The 17,984-nt window shown below is 38.3% G+C and overlaps 1 protein-coding gene across 3 annotated transcripts in view; it reads left to right on the top strand.

Annotated features, from left to right (window-relative positions):
• Positions 1 to 812: 812 nt before the first annotated feature.
• HELB (DNA helicase B) overlaps positions 813 to 17,984 on the top strand; it is a 34,967-nt gene continuing 17,795 nt past the window's right edge. For 2 of the 3 annotated variants that reach the window (XM_082422708.1, XM_082422709.1), the window contains exons 1-8: positions 813 to 1,216; positions 2,977 to 3,387; positions 4,285 to 4,454; positions 6,575 to 7,453; positions 9,775 to 9,952; positions 11,136 to 11,277; positions 14,214 to 14,368; positions 17,494 to 17,575. In XM_082422708.1, coding sequence (XP_082278834.1) covers positions 1,030 to 1,216; positions 2,977 to 3,387; positions 4,285 to 4,454; positions 6,575 to 7,453; positions 9,775 to 9,952; positions 11,136 to 11,277; positions 14,214 to 14,368; positions 17,494 to 17,575 — 2,204 coding nt within the window. In that variant the 5' untranslated portion in view covers positions 813 to 1,029. The remainder of the gene's footprint in view (positions 1,217 to 2,976; positions 3,388 to 4,284; positions 4,455 to 6,574; positions 7,454 to 9,774; positions 9,953 to 11,135; positions 11,278 to 14,213; positions 14,369 to 17,493; positions 17,576 to 17,984) is intronic. The other variant, XM_082422707.1, reaches the window with a different exon arrangement.

Below are 17,984 nucleotides of genomic sequence, written 5' to 3'. Positions count from 1 at the left end.
AATAACTTTTAAACCATTGTTCTCTTCTACTTGCTTTCCCTCATTCCTGTCTATACCCTGGGCTGTAACTAGACTTTTTTGCCCCACTGTGAGCAGGCAGCAGCCCAGCTTAAAGAAGTTTGGGAGGCTAGGGTGTACTCACAGAGGAAATGATAAAGAGGACTTTGCAAGTCATCTAATGTGGCTGAGCATCAAAATCTACAACTTCGGACGTGGGTTGAAAAGAAGCCTGGGTCTCTGCCCTAGATCCCGATACAATGGGTATGGAATGGGGCCTAGAGATCTGTACCTTGAATAAAGTGCCTTTGATTATATAAATGCAACACCTGACGAAAACAGAGGCCCAAAGGAGTCACGACTAGGCGGGTCTCCCGATTGGAGATTCGCGGTTCTGCGCTTTGGGTGGTGGCCGAAGGGCATCTGGGTTTTCGTTTTGGAGGCGTCGGGGAGGGCTTGCTTTTCCAGGCTCTCTGGGTTCACTAGACTGGCGTTCGCTCGCGTTTCTCTCTATGCAGGAGTCGCAGCGGGTTAGCTGCTCTGCAAGTGCCCGTATGCCGCTGCCCAATCAGCTGGTTCCCTCCGGGCACCTGGCGAAGCCTCAAGTCTGGCTGGAGAGAGCACCCCGCCCCCGCATCCGCTCGGCCCCTCGCCCGCCCCCAGCTGAGCCTCGGCCCTCCCCACCCAATTCCGGTCCTCCGCTGGGAGCTTGGGGCGGAGCTTCGCTGCCGCCCCGCCCCTCCGCGCAAGCTAGCCGCCGGGGGAGTGGGAGCGTTTGCGGAAGCTGATGGTGTTTTTTTAGAAAATAAGTTTCAGATGTACAGCATTGTGGTTCAACATCTGTATATACTAGGGCGTGATCACCACTACAGTCTAGTTGCGATCCGTCACCATACAGTTAACCCACTTCATGCATTTCTCCCAAGCCCCTGGAAGCTGACGGTCCTACAGTCGCGGAGCTGATTGGCTGATCTTGGGCGTCTACGTAGCCCGGGTTTTCCGGAATTTAGGTTGAGCTCGGGAGAGTGGAGTATGGCTTCGCTGAGTCAGGCATTGCGCGAGCTACAGGGACCTTTGCTCCCACCCAAGGACCTGGTGGAGGACGAAGATGATTATCTGAGGGGGGATGCGGAGGAGGAGGAAGATACGGTGTTTGTCGATGCCGAGGAGCTCTGCAGTGGGGGCGTAAAGGCGGGCAGCCTCCCTGGTCGGCTCCGTGGTGAGGAAGCAACTCGCCCCTGGGGATGGGTTTGGAGGATTAATGAACTGTTTCCCATTATGGCCTCGTCCCAAGTAAGGCGCCCCATCGCTGCTAATAGATTTCCTTTGGGATGGCCTAGCTGTTTCGTCCTGTTTAGGATAAAATAAAAACAGCAACAACCACAAGAATAGCAGAGACTTGAGCAAATACTATGTGTTAAGCTTGGGCTCCACGTGTATCTCATTTAATGATGACAACTTTTTCAGGTAGTTTCATAGTCGAGGAAACAATGGGTGTCCAGCCAGTATTCACGCCCAGAATCAGGGCTTTTAACTATTTTCCTGTTTTTCCTGGAGTCGAGTATGTGGTTACTTTTCAGCTACTTAGACACACATGCACATAAGAAACACCCCAAGGCACTGTTGATTCATTAACCTTGTGTTAATAACCTTGTGATCTGTGTTTACCTTGGATAGTTTCCTGTCCTAAGAATTATACCTATTATGTGAACCTGGTGACTGATGTTTAAGAATGTTTGAATGTTCAGACCACTGCTGTACTGTAGAATTTTCTCTGGTGATGGCATTGCTCTATATTTGCTCTGTCCAATACAACAGCTGTTAACCACATGTGGCTATTGAGAACTTGAAATGCAGCTAGTGCACCTGAGGAGTTGAATTTTAAATTTAAATTTTAATTTAAATTTAAATAGTCACAGGTGAGTGGACAACACAGGTTTAGGCAGAAAATTTTTAAGTATTTGTGGAGGGTTTAGTCATTTATCCTGAAAGTGTTAGTGATTGGCTACCATCTTCCAAGCAAGGTGTTTATTTTGTTGGGATACCTTGGAGAGATTAGATGATGAGGTTGCTGTCTTAATGGAGCTTACCCTCTAATGAATTAAACAGACATTCTGGGCTTCCCTGGTGGCGCAGCGGTTGAGAATCTGCCAATGCAGGGGACACGGGTTCGAGCCCTGGTCTGGGAAGATCCCACATGCCGCGGAGCAACTGGGCCCGTGAGCCACAACCACTGAGCCTGCGCGTCTGGAGCTTGTGCTCTGCAACAAAGAGAGGCCGCGACAGTGAGAGGCCCGCGCACCGTGATGAAGAGTGGCCCCCGCTTGCCGCAACTAGAGAAAGCCCTTGCACAGAAACGAAGACCCAACACAGCCAAAAATATATATATAAATAAAAATAAAAATTAGGAGCTTTGAGATATAATTTTTAAAAAAAAGACATTCTGTAAACAATCACAGAAGTAACTATAATATCACTCAGTGCTTGGAAGGAATAGTAAGAAGTGCTATGAGAGGTTATATTCATGAGATTCAGGGCTTTCCTGAGGAAGTGACAATTAAGCTGAGGTCTGTTGTAAATGGGGTAAACAGTAAGGAAGAAATTATTTAAGGCAAGTGGAACAGCTTTTGCAAAGGCCCTGGGTAGGAGGGACTATGACATTTTTTAGAAACTGCTTGAAGGTCAGTATTGACTGAGATCAGAGTAGCAGAGAGAGGCCTGCTTTTAGAAGAGGAACAACAGACTTTTGCCATGTACCATGCCTCCCTCCTGAAATACAAAAACAGATGAAACATTGTCATGTTCTAGAGAGCTTACAGTGTAGTAGAGGGAGACAGATAAACAGGTAAGTGGAATATAGACACTGTAATAGACATCTGTAGAGGGTACTGTCCAGGGATTAAAGAGAGTAGTGGATTTGACAAAACATTGGGAAGAAATTTTAAATTATCCTAAATTAACTTTTTTTTTTTTTTTTAGTTTCAATTTTTGATGAAAACACTCACCAGCAATGTGAAGTGTTTGGACGTTTTCCATTAATGGGTCCTTGGTGGCGAGTGAAGGTACAGGTACAGCCTGTAGGATCGAGGAGCTATCAAGTTCAAGGATTTCCTTCTTACTTTTTACAGTCAGATATGTCAGCACCAAATCAGTTACACATCTGTTCCCTCTTTCTTAAAGACTGTAATGTCCCCAGTGAAAACAGAAATAAATTTTTAGCATGGGTAAATGATGAATCAAGTTATAAAGACCTCAACTTTGAAAATCTTAGGGAAAAATTAAGAACTTACCAAAAGAATATTGGAAGGAATACTCAAAAACAATCTACACAGAAAACGCAAGAAGAGTCACCACCAGATTACGAGATACTGCTTCCTCTGGAAAACACAAGTAAGTGATTTTATCATTGAGTTTTAGTGTAATTGAGATACTGGATGACTGGTGTGTTTAAAATATTACCAGTACAGTATTGATATCTTGGTATAGTATTCTTTTTTTAAATTGGTTTGATGAAATGTGTTTGTATTGCTTTTGGAGTATGTCATTGACATTGCAGGTTCCTCATTATAATGTGAAGAGATTGGGTGAGATGATCTTTAAACACCTTTCAGTTCCTTTCCTGCTCTAAAAGTGTGATTCTAGGTCTCTCTCTAACTTTTGTGTCCATAGGATTACCTTGAGTCATTAAGAAGAAGTTCAGTTATCAATTATTCTGTTTCAGAAGGCAGAGAAGAAAGGCAAGAATATGAGCAATCCATTTTGGAAAGATTTCAGTTCAAAATAGTTTAAAATAACTTTTAAATATGGTTTGTTATCTGGACAGTCACACATATGGAATATTTCATTTCTTAATTTTATCAAATAAATTTGGCAGTACATCACTGAATGATTTCAATGATGAAAGCATCATGATTACAGTAAGAAGAATGATTATAAAGATTAATATGTAAATGATTTTTAATGCTTAGCTTTAAATTTATCTATATATTATTGAGTCAGAAATTTTATTCTGATTCTATTGCAAGCAGAAGGAAACAAAAGGCTAAGAGGTAGCTATCTAAGCATTTGAAGAACATAAATTTTGGTGTTAAACACAATGAAAACCATCTTGATACAAAAGCAATTGTTATAATACAATCAATTTTCTTGTTGGTCACAGTAAATTTATTACTCTCTGTTTGATTTGGATTTCTTAAACTGGTTGTGCTAAATGGGAAAGTCCATCAAATCAGTTGTTCTAGGAGCGCATTTGTATGTTTTTATTTGTTCTTTTCTGACATCCTGTAGTTCCATATATAACTGTGATGAGAGCTTTGCAGTTTCCAAAAATAATGGAATTCCTTCCAGTTCTTCTGCCCCGACACTTTAAACGGCTCATAAGCTCAGATTCTGCAGAGGTGTTGGAAGAGATAGAAGAGATTTTACGTACACAGCCATGGAAACTCGGATTTCGTAAAGTAAGAAAGACATTTGTTTAGCATTTTGTAATCTTATACAAGGGAGGATGTCTCAAGCTTGACAGTTTTTTTGCATCTCTTTCAAGGGAAAGAAATTTATATGACTTCAATGTTGATTTATTTTCCTTGCAGTGTTGCAACTAAATATAAACTTCTTCTACCTGTAGCTCTTATGCAATAAATTTACAAAGGAAAACAAAATAACAAAATAAATGACATTCAAATTATCAATACTTAAGTTACATAATTTAATTTCATAGGACATTTTTTGTAACTAAATTGCCATTGCACCTTGAATATAGATCTCATCGAAGACAAGTTCTTATGAGTTTCGCAAGTCCATTCTGCTGTGCTACGCAGTTCCTCACTTTCCTATTTGAACTTTCGAAGACCTTCATTATTTATATGGTATATGATGATGCCATTTGATTTTTTTTCTTTGGCACAATAATGTTATTTACAATTCCTTTGGCACTTCTGTTTTTCTTATTAGAGACCAGGAGTAGTAAAGTGGCACCGTGAAGCTCCAGAGATGTTGAAAACCAAATGTGACACTTAAATCTTAGCAGTACTTGGTTATAGGTGGTTTTCCAAATGAAAATACAATTTAAAAATTCTGAGATAATTGGTGGGATCCCCAAGAATGTTTACAGATCCCACCCCCCTGCCCCCCATTTGAGAAATACTGGAATAATGAATTTATTCCCTCTATAAAATGACTATGATTTCAATATGCTTGGAAAAATAAGATTCTGGAACATTAGATTATTATATATATTTATTCAGTAAGAAAGAGAAGCAGAGCAATGAGCCTTCTGGGACTCAAGTGGGAAAAGGAGGCTTGGAGTCACCTTTTCAGCATGTAAACCACCACCCAGAATAAAGACTTTTACTAAGGTTTTGTATTCATTTGCTAGCGCTGCTGTAACAGACAGCATAGACTGGGTGCCTTAAACCACAGACATTTATTTTCTCACAGTTCTGGAGGCTGTAAATCCAAAGTCAAGGTGCCAGCAGGGTTGGTTTCTTCTGAGGCCTCTCTCCTTAGCTTATGGATGGCTGTCTTCTTCCTGTGTCTTCATATGGTCTTCCCTCTGTGCTTGTCTGGGTCCTAAAATCTTCTTATGACACCAGTCATATTGGATTAGGGCCCACCCCAATGATCTCATTTTAACTTAATTACCTCCTTAAAGACCCTATCTCCAAATATGGTCACATCCTGGGGTACTGGGTGTTAGGATTTCAACATACGAATTTTGGGGGGACACATTTCAGCCCATAAAATGTATGGAGGGCTCCAGGGGTGATGTCTCCATGGAAAAAAAAATGGAGCTGGTAGACGACCTACTTAGTGGATCATGGTGAAGGAAGTTCTGTACCTTTTCAGTAGAGTTTGGGCAGAATTGTTGATAGGCATATGGAAAACTAAACAAGCCAAGAAAATGAGGCAGTCAGTAACCTCACAATACACACAAGAGTTCAACACAAAGTTAATGTAATCACAGCATATCATGTCACTCAGCCGTGAATCCTGTTTACACTGATTTAACCAAAATCAGTTTTCAAAATGTATACTGTAACTTTTCTCAAAGATGGGAGGAAGAGAAGCATGTGTGGAAGTGACAGTATAAAGGGAGCAAACTTCCATGAAGAAAGACTTTCCATAGTAAGGAGTTAACTCTAATTACCTAGTTTTTTAAAAAAAAAATTAAGGAATAGTATAAACTACGTAGAAATGTGGAGATAAATTCTGGAAGAAATAACTGAAAATGTTGAGGGTGTTGCCTTTAGAAGGCATGGAAAGGGTAAGTCAGAGGATTCCTGTTTTTTGTGATAAGTCTCATAGTGTTATTTGACTTTTAAAACTGTATGTGTATTGCTTTGAAAAAACATAATTTTAATTATGAAATTATATAGATCTCTAATCACAGTACAGTTAATTAAAAAAAATTAGTGATGTATTTGGTACATAGTTTTTTTTCCCCCAATTTTGTTGAAACACATGTCTTCTGGGACTTAAAAAATTATTAATAAACACCATAGTTTTCACTGTAATTCTCATAATAGTCATCAATATTTATAATTTTTATGAAGCAAACTTGAACTTTCTTTTCTTAAAGATAACCTACAGACAGTTGAAGCTTCTGCAATGTGAGGCAAGTTGGACATCGTTTTGTCAGTGCAGGTCTCTTCTCCAGTTGATGACTGATTTGGAGAAGAATGCATTAGTAATATATTCTGAACTGAAGCAGATGTGTAGACAGCAAGGGCACACGTGTGTTGAAGAAGCTGACTTAACTTCTGAATTGTCAGACCGCATGTCTTTTCATGATGCTTGGCAGTCTCTGAAGTTCTTGAAGGATATCGGTGTGGTGACGTATGAGAAGGGCTGTGTCTTTCTTTATGACCTGTACCAGGCTGAAAGAGGCATTGCCTCTTCAATCTGTGACCTGATGACAAGGTCGCCATGGCGATTACATGTTGATGTCAAAAAGGTGCTTGCGTCTATTCACACCACAGGACCTGAGAATTCAGGAAGTGATGATACGCTGAATAACAGTAAACCTGATGAAACAAGATTAGAAGATCCTGTGGATATTTGGGATATGCAGGACAGCGGTGACCATATTTTGGATAATGGTGAAAATGAAGTTAAGGCAGAAATAAGTGAAGTCCAACTGGATCAGGATCAGGTGGCTGCTTTGGACATGATTTGCTCCAATGCTGTGACAGTCATAAGTGGGAAAGGTGGTAGTGGGAAGACCACAATTGTTAGCCAGCTTTTTAAGCATATAGAGCTGTTGGAAGAAAGAGAAGTGAAAAAAGCTTGTGAAGATTTTGAACAAGACCAGAATGTACCAGAAGAATGGATTACCTTCACCCAGCAAAGTCAGCCGAAGCCGGGCAAGGCTATAGAAGTTTTACGTACAGCACCTACAGGGAAAGCAGCTGGCTTACTGAGACAGAAAACTGGTTTCAACGCTTATACGCTATGTCAGGTAAAGCCTTTTACATTTTTTCTCTACATAAAACATTTGCTTTAAACACGGGCTTAATGTAATGAGTTTATTTTTCATTTCTTCCTGACAGCCATCAGTAGGCATTTATTGAATGTCTTCTAGATCCTTGCCTTGTGGTAGCTAATCATTTAGATCAGTGCCACTCAAAACAGCCAGTCTATAAACTGTTACTATTTGCAGTGAGATAAGAGCTTGTGCCAGAAAGTAGATCAGTGTGCTGCTTCCTTCATTGAGAAAGTCTTATTATGAAAAAAAAAAAAAAAAAAAAAGGTCAGGTAAACTAAAGTGTATGCTTAATGCTGTAGTTAGTTTAGATTCTGGCACATGCCCTGTTTCTCAATGGGACTGGTTTCAAACATGAGTCCACATTTTGTAGAATGAAAGCTCCATCAAAGTGAGGACTTGGATCATCTGGTTTAGTGCTTTATTTCCTTTGCCTACAACAGTGCCTGGCAAATAGTAGTTGCATAATAAAAATCTCAAATGAATTAAGATGCTTGAAAAAAATAGCTTTGGCTATAGTTAAGAGTCCTGAAGTTTTAAACTTGTAAAGAGTTGGAGAGTTTCCTTTAGCCCTGATCTGCCATTTTATAGATCAAGGAACTTAGTCGTTGGAAGATTTCTGAAGGAAATAATAATTGAATTGGACTCTAATGGACAAGGAAGCTCAGGTAAGGAGAAGAACATTTTATTTAAGGGAAAGACCTTCCCAGAGGCATTGAGGTGAATGATCAAGTGCATGTAGAGGGTTTTGAGGGGACTGCGTTGATTGGAATGAAGTCTGTGTATTGTAAAATAATGGGAATTACACTCGGTTTAGACCGGGAATTTGAGCTTTAAAGTTTGTAAAGTATCTTGCCGTTTCATTAAATCCTTGACAAACTAGTGAAGTGGGTAAGTGACGTTATCTGCATTTTACAGGAGAGCCAGTTAAAATTTGGGTGTGTTAAAACAATTGGCCCCAATCCCAAACCTTAACTGGGTGCAGAGCTAGCGCTGGGATTCACATTTCTGACCTCCCAGCTTGCTTCTCTTTCCAAGGTGCCATGACCCCCTCATTTACTACGGACCTTGTATACCTAACAAAGAAGCTTGGACTTGATTTACTGCGGAGCCATTTAGGTTCCTAAGCAAGAGAGAGAAATGAAGAAAGCAGTTCTAAGGAAGGCTACCTAGAATCATAGACCCACGAGCCACCTCAGAAATTGCTTTTGCATTACTTTTATTTGTCACATGAGTGGGCATGGTCCTAGAGAAATTCAGTGTAGCTCATTGGTGGAAGAGTCTTCTGATCAGTTTATGATTTTTTCCATTACGCCTTCACTTCTGTTTAGTCTGAAGGATTGAATTAGAAAAGGAGAGGCCAGAGAGGGATCATTACTAGATTTCATCTTACGTTCCAACTCTGATCAATTGGTAGTATCTTAATATCGGGTTGGGATGCTGGGAGGACATTTCTGAAGCCATGTTTAGGCTCAGGAAAGAGTGTAAGGGCACAGGAGAGGCATTGAGGTGGCACTTATGCCACTTATTTGTCATCCTTGGGCTAGGGATACCAGGTTTAGCAGATAAAAATGCAAATAATTTTTTAGTGTAAGTGAGCATATATAGATATATGCATACAACATAGAAACATTTGTGGAACGGTATACAACAAAACATTTAACATTCTCTGGTTGTAATTTTACAAAAAAATTTTTCCCTCTTCTGTATTTTTTTAAATAGTAAATACTATTACCCCTGTAATAAATAGTTTTTTTAGTTGTCTTGGTGGTGGTGGTTTTTTCAATGTTGGGGAAGTAAGGGAGTTTAGAATACTAGGAGAAAAAGTAGTATTTTCATAGTTAGTTTGGGCAGGCACCCCCTAATTTCCAGAATGTAATATTACAGTTGGGAGAAGAGTGGGGCTTAAATGTTTGGACCATCTCAGAAGGCCAAGAGAAAGGTTTATTTGGGGGTAGAAAACAATAGGGAGTTCTCTCTGGTCAAGAGTGATCAGAGAACAGTTGGGATTCTTGCAGTGGAATGGTGCTGTGTGAGAAGCTTGTTAAACACACCAAGTACTCACTGGGAAGCAATTTTCTGAACTATTTCATCTGTCTTTTCTGGGATTCATCCTATCACTTTTGTGTTCTCTATTTCTTCAGTCTGTTTCCCTATGTTACTCTATGTACATCCTCCCTGTCCCTTCCCCATTTAAGAGTTTTGTTTTAAAAGAATATGTTGTTAAAAAAAAAAATTTCTTTTTTTTTTGGTAAATTTTATAACCTGAATTTAAGAATGCCATACTTTGCTTGTAGGTCAATTATAGCTTCTACTTATGGGAGAAAAAAACAACGACCAAGGACATGCCATGGAAATTTTCTTCAGTTAGAGTTCTGGTTGTGGATGAAGGGAGTCTGGTATCTGTCGGAATCTTTAAATCAGTTTTAAATTTACTGTGTGAGCACTCCCAACTTTCTAAGCTTATTATCCTTGGTAAGTTGAAATATTGTTGGAATCCTAATTGTTTGGTTCAAATTATTGTGGTTAGTAGGTTCTTTATACCATTTCACTGTTTTAATATCCATATCCTACAGGTGGGAAGCCATTTCTCAGACCCCACTCTGAAGCCACTCTGAGTTCAGTCTGACCAGTCTCTTTATCAGCTTAGGTGGCTCTTTGTTTTGGCCAGGATATCAGCAAGCTCGGTTGTGAATGAAATAGAGTTGTGAGGAGTTAACTCTAATTACCTAAATGATGACTATTAAAATAGTAAAATTCTCACAGACTCAGAGTAAATCAGGATGTAGATCATTTGGAAGTAATAGAAAGTCTGAATTATAGACCACTTAAAAGTAATTTTATGATTTTAAGCTAATAATTCACATTAGACCTCACCAGCCTCGTAAGTCCTTTCCAATTCCGGTGAGATTCAGTTTGATGCTATTAGGTAGTTCCGATGTGTAGACCGTGTATTTTAATGGAGAAAAAAATAGAATTGCAATGAGAGAATCAATATATTTATAAATAACTGTTTTAGGTATTTGAGGATATTGCGTAAGCAGTTGATTTTATTAATAGCCTAAGCATTCTCTCAGTTTCCACCCAGAAAATAGTTTCTCTTTTCTCTAAGGTTTGCTTGTTTGTTTAAAGTAAAAAGATTTTTAATAGAGCAAAATGTTATCATTACATTAGTAGAATTTATTATCAAATGCACTGGGTTTGTTTATTTTGCATTTTGTACGTTAAGTTTATTTATTTGAGGCCATAGATTCTTCCATGATTAGTAAGACATTGAGCAAGATTGAATAAGTGACTAAATTCTAGGTATCTAAGGCCTGTTTTTTTCTTTACCTGTTGGTGAAAATATATGCCCCAACAGTTTGCCTGTGTTTGTAGATATGAAAAAAGTTCAATTCATGTTTTACCTTACTGTGTTATCACTATTTTTTCTATCTTATATTGTTTAATTGGAATGGTTTTTGTTGTTATTGTTGTTATTGAATATTTTTGAAGACTTAATGTTCTTAAGTAATTTTAAACGAAGATTTTTTTCGTATTTCCTCAGAGTAAGTCTTTATAATTATAGCATGTATCAGTAGGGAGAAATAAAAATAATTTCTAAATTTCGAGATCCCAGTTACATAAAACCTACTCTATCTATTTTTCCCCCTTTTAGGTGATATTAGACAGTTACCCAGTATTGAACCTGGTAACTTGCTGAAAGATCTTTTTGAGACTCTCAAGTCAAGAAATTGTGCTGTTGAACTAAAGACAAACCATAGAGCAGAATCTGAACTAATTGTGGACAATGCTACAAGGTATAATATAACTAAAATTTTGCATTTTCCCTCTGTCGTATTAGAAATAAAGGTAAAAAAAAATATTAGCTTTTGAATTAGGGTGATTCAGTGCAGTATGTTTACTATGCTCTTTTAGCAAACGTTTTCTGTCCTTCAGGTGTATGTATAACTTTTGTCCCACAGTTAGAAAAGCAAAGTATTTTTCATTATTGATCCAAGATAAATTATTGTTGAAATTTAAGTATAAGTGTGTTTTCCTGATTTTAAAAGTATATATGTGAAATAAAGTTGCATCTGGCTTAGAGACCAGAATAAACCCAAGGGGAACAGAGACTCGGAAATGAATTCATTAGACTTCAAGGGTGACTTGGGGAAGACATTTCCTGTAATTTTTATAAGGGGAGCCCAAAGCAAAAAAAAAAAAAAAGAAAAAGAAAAAGGTAAAGAAAAGGGTATTTTACTCCTTGATGAATCCTGGTGGCACCTGTGGCATATTACTCTCCTTAAAGTAGGAAAGAATCCTTCTCTTTCCTTAATCTTTGCATAAGCCTTTAGAGTAATCCTCTGTAATAGATGTGATGGGACCACAGAATATTAAGAGACTTTTTATTCATTGGGCCAAAATTTATCTTTTTTAAAAAAATTAATTAATTAATTTATTTATTTTTGGCTGTGTTGGGTCTTCGTTTCTGTGTGAGGGCTTTCCCTAGTTGCGGCAAGCGGGGGCCACTCTTCATCGTGGTGCGTGGGCCTTTCACTGTCGTGGCCTCTCTTGTTGCGGAGCACAGGCTCCAGACGCGCAGGCTCAGTAGTTGTGGCTCACGGGCCTAGTTGCTCCGCAGCATGTGGGATCTTCCCAGACCAGGGCTTGAACCCATGTCCCCTGCATTGGGAGGCAGATTCTCAACCACTGCGCCACGAGGGAAGCCCTATCTTTGTTTTTGACCCTCTTTTACAAGGTGCTGTTTTTGTTTGTTGGTTGGTTTTAGGTTTCATTTTCCCTTTATTGGCTGTAGTGCATGCTTTATTTCTGTATCTGCATGGAATTATTTTGGTTCTACCTTATCACTATCTGTTATTTTGGGAATTATAGGGATCATGGGGCAATCAGCTGAGTGGCAGAGGATTATAGTTGATTTGAATAAAAATTTAGCACAGGTCCTGAACTGCTGCTAAGATCACGAATTTAGCCTGAAACTTCATTGCCTTAGGTCTTCTTTGTACAACATTTTGTGTGTGTCTGTCCTCCTGCCTTTGGACCTGGTGTGTATCCATCTGGGGCTTAGGACCTGGAAATAGATTTTTGAATATACTTGAGGACAAAAAATGACTTACTAGATAACATAGAATTAAATTGGAAGGTAGATTTTGCTCAAAGGAGTGCTTTCTTTACGATGATTTGTTTTCTGTCAGAAGAGTTCTTATTTCTTTAATGATGGATGAAAAACTTAGTAGCTTATGTGGAGGTCTTTGCAGTAGCTATCGGGTTCAGATATTCAGCAGGACAGGCTATTGTATTAGACTACAAGATGCTGTTTTTGTTGCTTAAACATTTTCTTGGTTGGATGTCAGCAGAAACGAGAATATTCAAAGTCTACTATTTCCCTGCCCCATCTACCCTGGAAAAGATAGTGGGGGTAGAGGCAGAATGGACAGGAATAGGGTAGATGATATAGGTTCGTACTGGGATGTTAAGAAAAATAATGCATTTGGAAGTGTAACTATAACTCTTCTATAACTCTTACCTATAACTCTTCTGCTCCTACCTAAAGTCCACCTCAGTTTTGGAATGTTGGTAGATGATTGGTCATTTTAAAGTCTAGAAATCTTGGAAGAATCTAAAGCACACTAGGTTTCTTAGAACTCAATATTATCTGAAATTTAGGAATTCCTTTTAGTAACTCTTTCGATATCTTTTGGGCTGAGCTGTGCTCCTTTCATTATTTCTTCTTGGTCATCATCACCAAGTGTTTAATGACAGAAGGATCCCAATGATACCACGGAAAAGCTTCTAGAGATAGAAGTATGTTACATGTCCTGGGTCAGAAGCAAAACAGGAAATCCATGGTGATTCTCAGTACCCCAAATTAAATTTGGGATAGTTCCAGCAGGGATAGCCTTCTTCCCTCTTTCTCCTTTCCTCCCTTCCAACCCTGTTGGGAAGGATTGAAAGATGACACAGTAGGGTACTATACCTTTGATAGCTAGGCTGCTGTTAGGTCTTTACAGGGTGTCAGTTTTCTTCCAAATAACCAAGGAGGGACTCTAGTATGACAAGGCCCCTGGCCTTTACTGTGCTTTCTGATATGACTTGCTAGTCTTGGGGAATACAAGAACAAAAGAAGGATGAGGAGGGAACAGAAACAAAGAGAAGATGTGGATACTTGGTTCAGCTGGGAAGATGAGACCATATATATGATATATACAGAAGAAAGGAGAAAAGAAAGAGTATGATGTAAATGTATGGGAAAGGCCCCAAAGAGTTTATATTAATTTAAATAGAAAGGAATATGGAGCCCAGTGGGCCCAAATTTCCCTCCTAGCTCCCCTGCTTTTTACCTCTGTGATCTTGGACGACCCCACTGTAGTTAACTAAGCCTCATGTTGCTCCTCTGTGAGATGAGGATAATACCTACTTGGTATGGTTCTTTAGTGGTCTGGAGAAAAGTAGGTCAAGTTCTCAGAATGTTGCTTAGTAAATTCCATGACAATTTTTTCTAATGCGTTTAATGTGCTAGGGGTAGGGGACTGATGGATAAAGGTAACATTATGGTCTTGTTAAGTGTATTTTGAAACTCATTTACTATTTATAATGCATATATGGGTATCCCTTTTACCCTATTTATGACCTATTCACAGATATTAATTATTGTAATGACATTATCTCTGCTCATATGTGAAGATACGTTTTTGGATACTAATGCTCTTGGTGTATTATTTTACCTTTATTTAAGAATCTCAAGACGCCAGTTTCCAACATTTGACGCAGAGCTGAATATCTCTGATGATCCAACATTCCCTGTCTCAATACAAGATAAATCATTTATTTTTGTTAGACTCCCAGAAGAAGATGCCAGTTCTCAGTTCTCAAAAAGTAATCATCACTCTTGTAAGTATAAACTTTTATGTTATATAGGGTTAAGTATTTCAGTTTTGTAATATAGTTATTAAATGACTAGTTATAATTTTATTTGATGGTAAAGATAAATATTGCTAGTAAAACGTTAGGCACTGAAAATAAATAAACTAATTTATTAATCATCAAAAGCAGATTACTTTAGAATTTTGTAAAGAAGTAAGCTCTTGACACATGCATGCTAAGGACTTAGTAAATATTTGTTGAGTAAATAAGTGGATGTAGATGATTAGTTTAAAATAAAGCAAAGCCCTAAGTAATCCAGGTTCGTTCAAAAAGCATGTCTTAATGAATGAAGCTTTTCTTTTACAGCAAATACTGTAGAAGTACAGTATTTGCTGGAAAAGTACAGTATTAGCTGGAAAAGTAAATACTACATTTGTTGTTTTGAGTACATTTGTGAAACAAAAGTAATGGCTGTCAAACTCTTGCCAAGCTGAGTTCCTAATAGTTCTGTTTCTAGTAAAATGGACAAGCACCACTTCTAATTATGGGTGTTAGGATGACAGCATGGCAGGGTTGAGGAAGTGCATGGGATAGGGAATCTTCTGCCGTATGTGTATGACCCATGTCACATCACTCTACCATTTGTAAAATGAGAGTCATAGTGACAGTGCCGGGGGGCAGTTGTGAAGGTTGAGGGCGTTCATAGGTTTTGAGGAACTATATGAATGTTAGTTTTTTGTGAATAATAGGTATTAAATTATCTACTCCAAATGAATTTATTTAAATTGAATTTATTTATTTAAATAATTTGATCTTTATATTATAAACTTAACTTAGCAAGCTTTTTTAAATAGTGTAGTGGTTTACTCAAAATTGAATTCATGAAAATATAAATGATTTTTATTGAGGATTTATTGTAGTTGCCACAGTTCTTCAAGGTATATCTTTCCTCCTTAGCAGCTTTCACTCTGCATGTGAAATTAATTGACATTCAACTTTATCTGTAAGCCTTTCCTCCTTTGTATTTCCCCTGTCAGTTCCTTTGGGTTAGTGTTCATTCACATGTTACATTATTCTTTTTTTTAAATGAGCTCATGTAATAATAGGATTCTATAAATGCCTTTTTGGCTTTTTTTTTATTATTATAGAAATCATTTATATTCCTTAACAAAAGTCAAGTGATACAGAAGTGTTTGAAGTAAAAATTAATATTTCCTTTAATCATCCCCTGTCCTCTTCCCCTGAATCAACCCCATAAAGGTCACATCTATAGGAAGAGCTTGGAGTTTCTCTTTTTAAACCGTATTATATCCATACACAGACATATATTAGTTTTACATAATTTGGTTTATAAGCTGTGTATTGTTTTTTGACTTGTTTTTTATTACACATGTTGTGAATAATTTATAGATAATGTTTTATTCTCTCCACAGCTTACTTAGTTCATAGTAGGTATTAGTACAGATGAAGAAAATGAGACTAAGATGGTTAAGAAACTGGCTTTCTTTGCCACTCCATTTAGATCTACCTAAAATATGTTTAGTTTTATTTCTGGCACCCATTCTTTACATTAATGAGAATGTACTTAAAAAAAAAAGTTGTTTCAGAATGGCAGTCGAGCTTAGCTGGAGCTGTTTTCTATCTTAATTACAAACTTCAGCTGGAAAATGAGTCTCTTTTTTAACAGAATTGAATAAATTACTCCTTAGAGGGCATATAGTATTTTTTCGTTAATAATTAAGTATTATTCCTTAATACTTAAGTATTTCTTAATAAATTACTCAATTATTCCCATTATTGCAAGGTACAAAGGCCTAAGACAGGCTTTGTAGCTGGGCTAGAATTCCAGAGATGTTAAAATATGAGAAAAAAATGCGTATCTTAGAATCAATGAAGTACAGCGTACGTATTGATCTGGGAGATGTAGAGAGAGTGAACAAAACAAGGAGCAGAACAGCGCGATCCTGTACGTGTGAAAGAAACCAGTGTTTTGTGAGACCTTTGGCAAGCGGGGCTTGGCTGGCGGTGAGCTGAGTCTTGGACATTTTTTAATGATAATCCTTCCTTCATCTGAAAAATGAAGGGCTCAGCCAGCAACTGATTCAGTCTTCCTAGAGCGGGGATCACAAGGCCTGGGCTTTTTCATTCCCTTGTGGTTTATCTGCTACAAGGGAAAGACCCAAAAGCCTGGAATGTTTTTACCCCAATTTTTATTTCTTCTGCCTCTCCTGAGAAATGTTCCCTGGTTTGTGACATTGCTGAGAGAGGTTAGAGGAAGCCTGCTTCTCAGTGCTCTGCGAAGGGCAAGCTGTAAGTGGACATCATCACTGTCAACGATCTGAGCTCTGAAAGAGGGAGGCTGGTCACCCTACCCCACTGGAAAATTTCTTTTACTTCCAAGAGCCTCAGTTTCACGGTCCTAACAAGGATGTAATGAGTGGTGCTAGTTAAACTATTTAATAGCTGGTTGGGTCTGGTCACTCTTGGAATGGATGCCCTTCCTGTGTCAGGGTTAACCTTTTAGTTGCTGAATCATGGGGAGATCTGGGGGCTCTGGAGGAAGGAAAGACATGGCTGGGGTGGGAGGGAGGGCACTGTGGTGTTTGGGGAGTAGCTATTTTCTAGTTAAAACAGAAATATCTCCATATGTTATACTGGTATGTATCAGCTCAATGTCGGCCCTGTATATAATAATACAGGCATCATGTGAGTATTGTGAAGATTAAAGATGAAATCACATACGCAAAGCGTATAGGTTCTCAAATTATAACTCATGACCACTAGTACCACTAGAACTTAAGACAGAAAGAAGTCTTACATTAGTAATTCTGTTACATATTTTGTCCTCTTGTTCATACTTTAAATTCAGCATTCACAAACCATCAGTAAATATGCAGTGGTGATATTACAAATTAGGAGCTGTCCTGGCTAGTGATTGAGGATAGAGTGTCTGGAACCGTTACCTTCATTCTCTTTTCTCTTGCTCCTGCTGATGAAACAGATGAGGTTGATGCTCCCATGGTGAACTTGTATCCCATTTGGTGAGATGTTTTCCTGGACCCCTTAGCAGGAATTCTGAATTAGTTTCTCCATTGAAGCAATGTTATAATTTAGTGCTTTGCTGTGTTAACTTTTTTCTCTTGAATTTTCAGATTTGTATTCTGCAGTTAGTACTTTACTCAAAGAAAAGGACCTAGAAGATGCAAAAACATCACAATTTATTGCATTTAGAAGGTAAAGCGTTTACAAAATTTTGGTGTTTTTAATGAAGCTTTTAAATCTCATATCTTATGAATCTAGGTGCTGTTGGAATAGGAGACTGGTAGTTCATCACTGTGAATTCTCTTCTCTTATTTTGAGGTATTTCTTGGGTTAGGTCCAGCAGAAGGCAGTTTCTAAAGAGGGCTCTTTCTTTTTATTGGCCACGCCTCGCAGCTTGTGGGATCTTAGTTCCCTGACTAGGGATCGAACCCGGGCCCTTGGCAGTGAGAACGCTGAGTCCTAACCACTGGACTGCCAGGGAATTCCCTAAAGAGGTGCTCTTTCTACCAAATACTATATTTGGTAACTCATAGGAAATCTGAGTGGAAGAAAGGGTTATGTTAAGATCAAAATTACACAATACTTTTCCTGGAGAAAGTCC

The sequence above is a fragment of the Balaenoptera physalus genome, assembly GCF_965194825.1.
Source record: "Balaenoptera physalus genome assembly, chromosome: 13".
Taxonomy (NCBI): domain Eukaryota; kingdom Metazoa; phylum Chordata; class Mammalia; order Artiodactyla; family Balaenopteridae; genus Balaenoptera; species Balaenoptera physalus.
The sequence above is the reverse complement of the archived record's forward strand: the minus strand, read 5'-3'. Positions and strand labels throughout refer to the sequence as shown.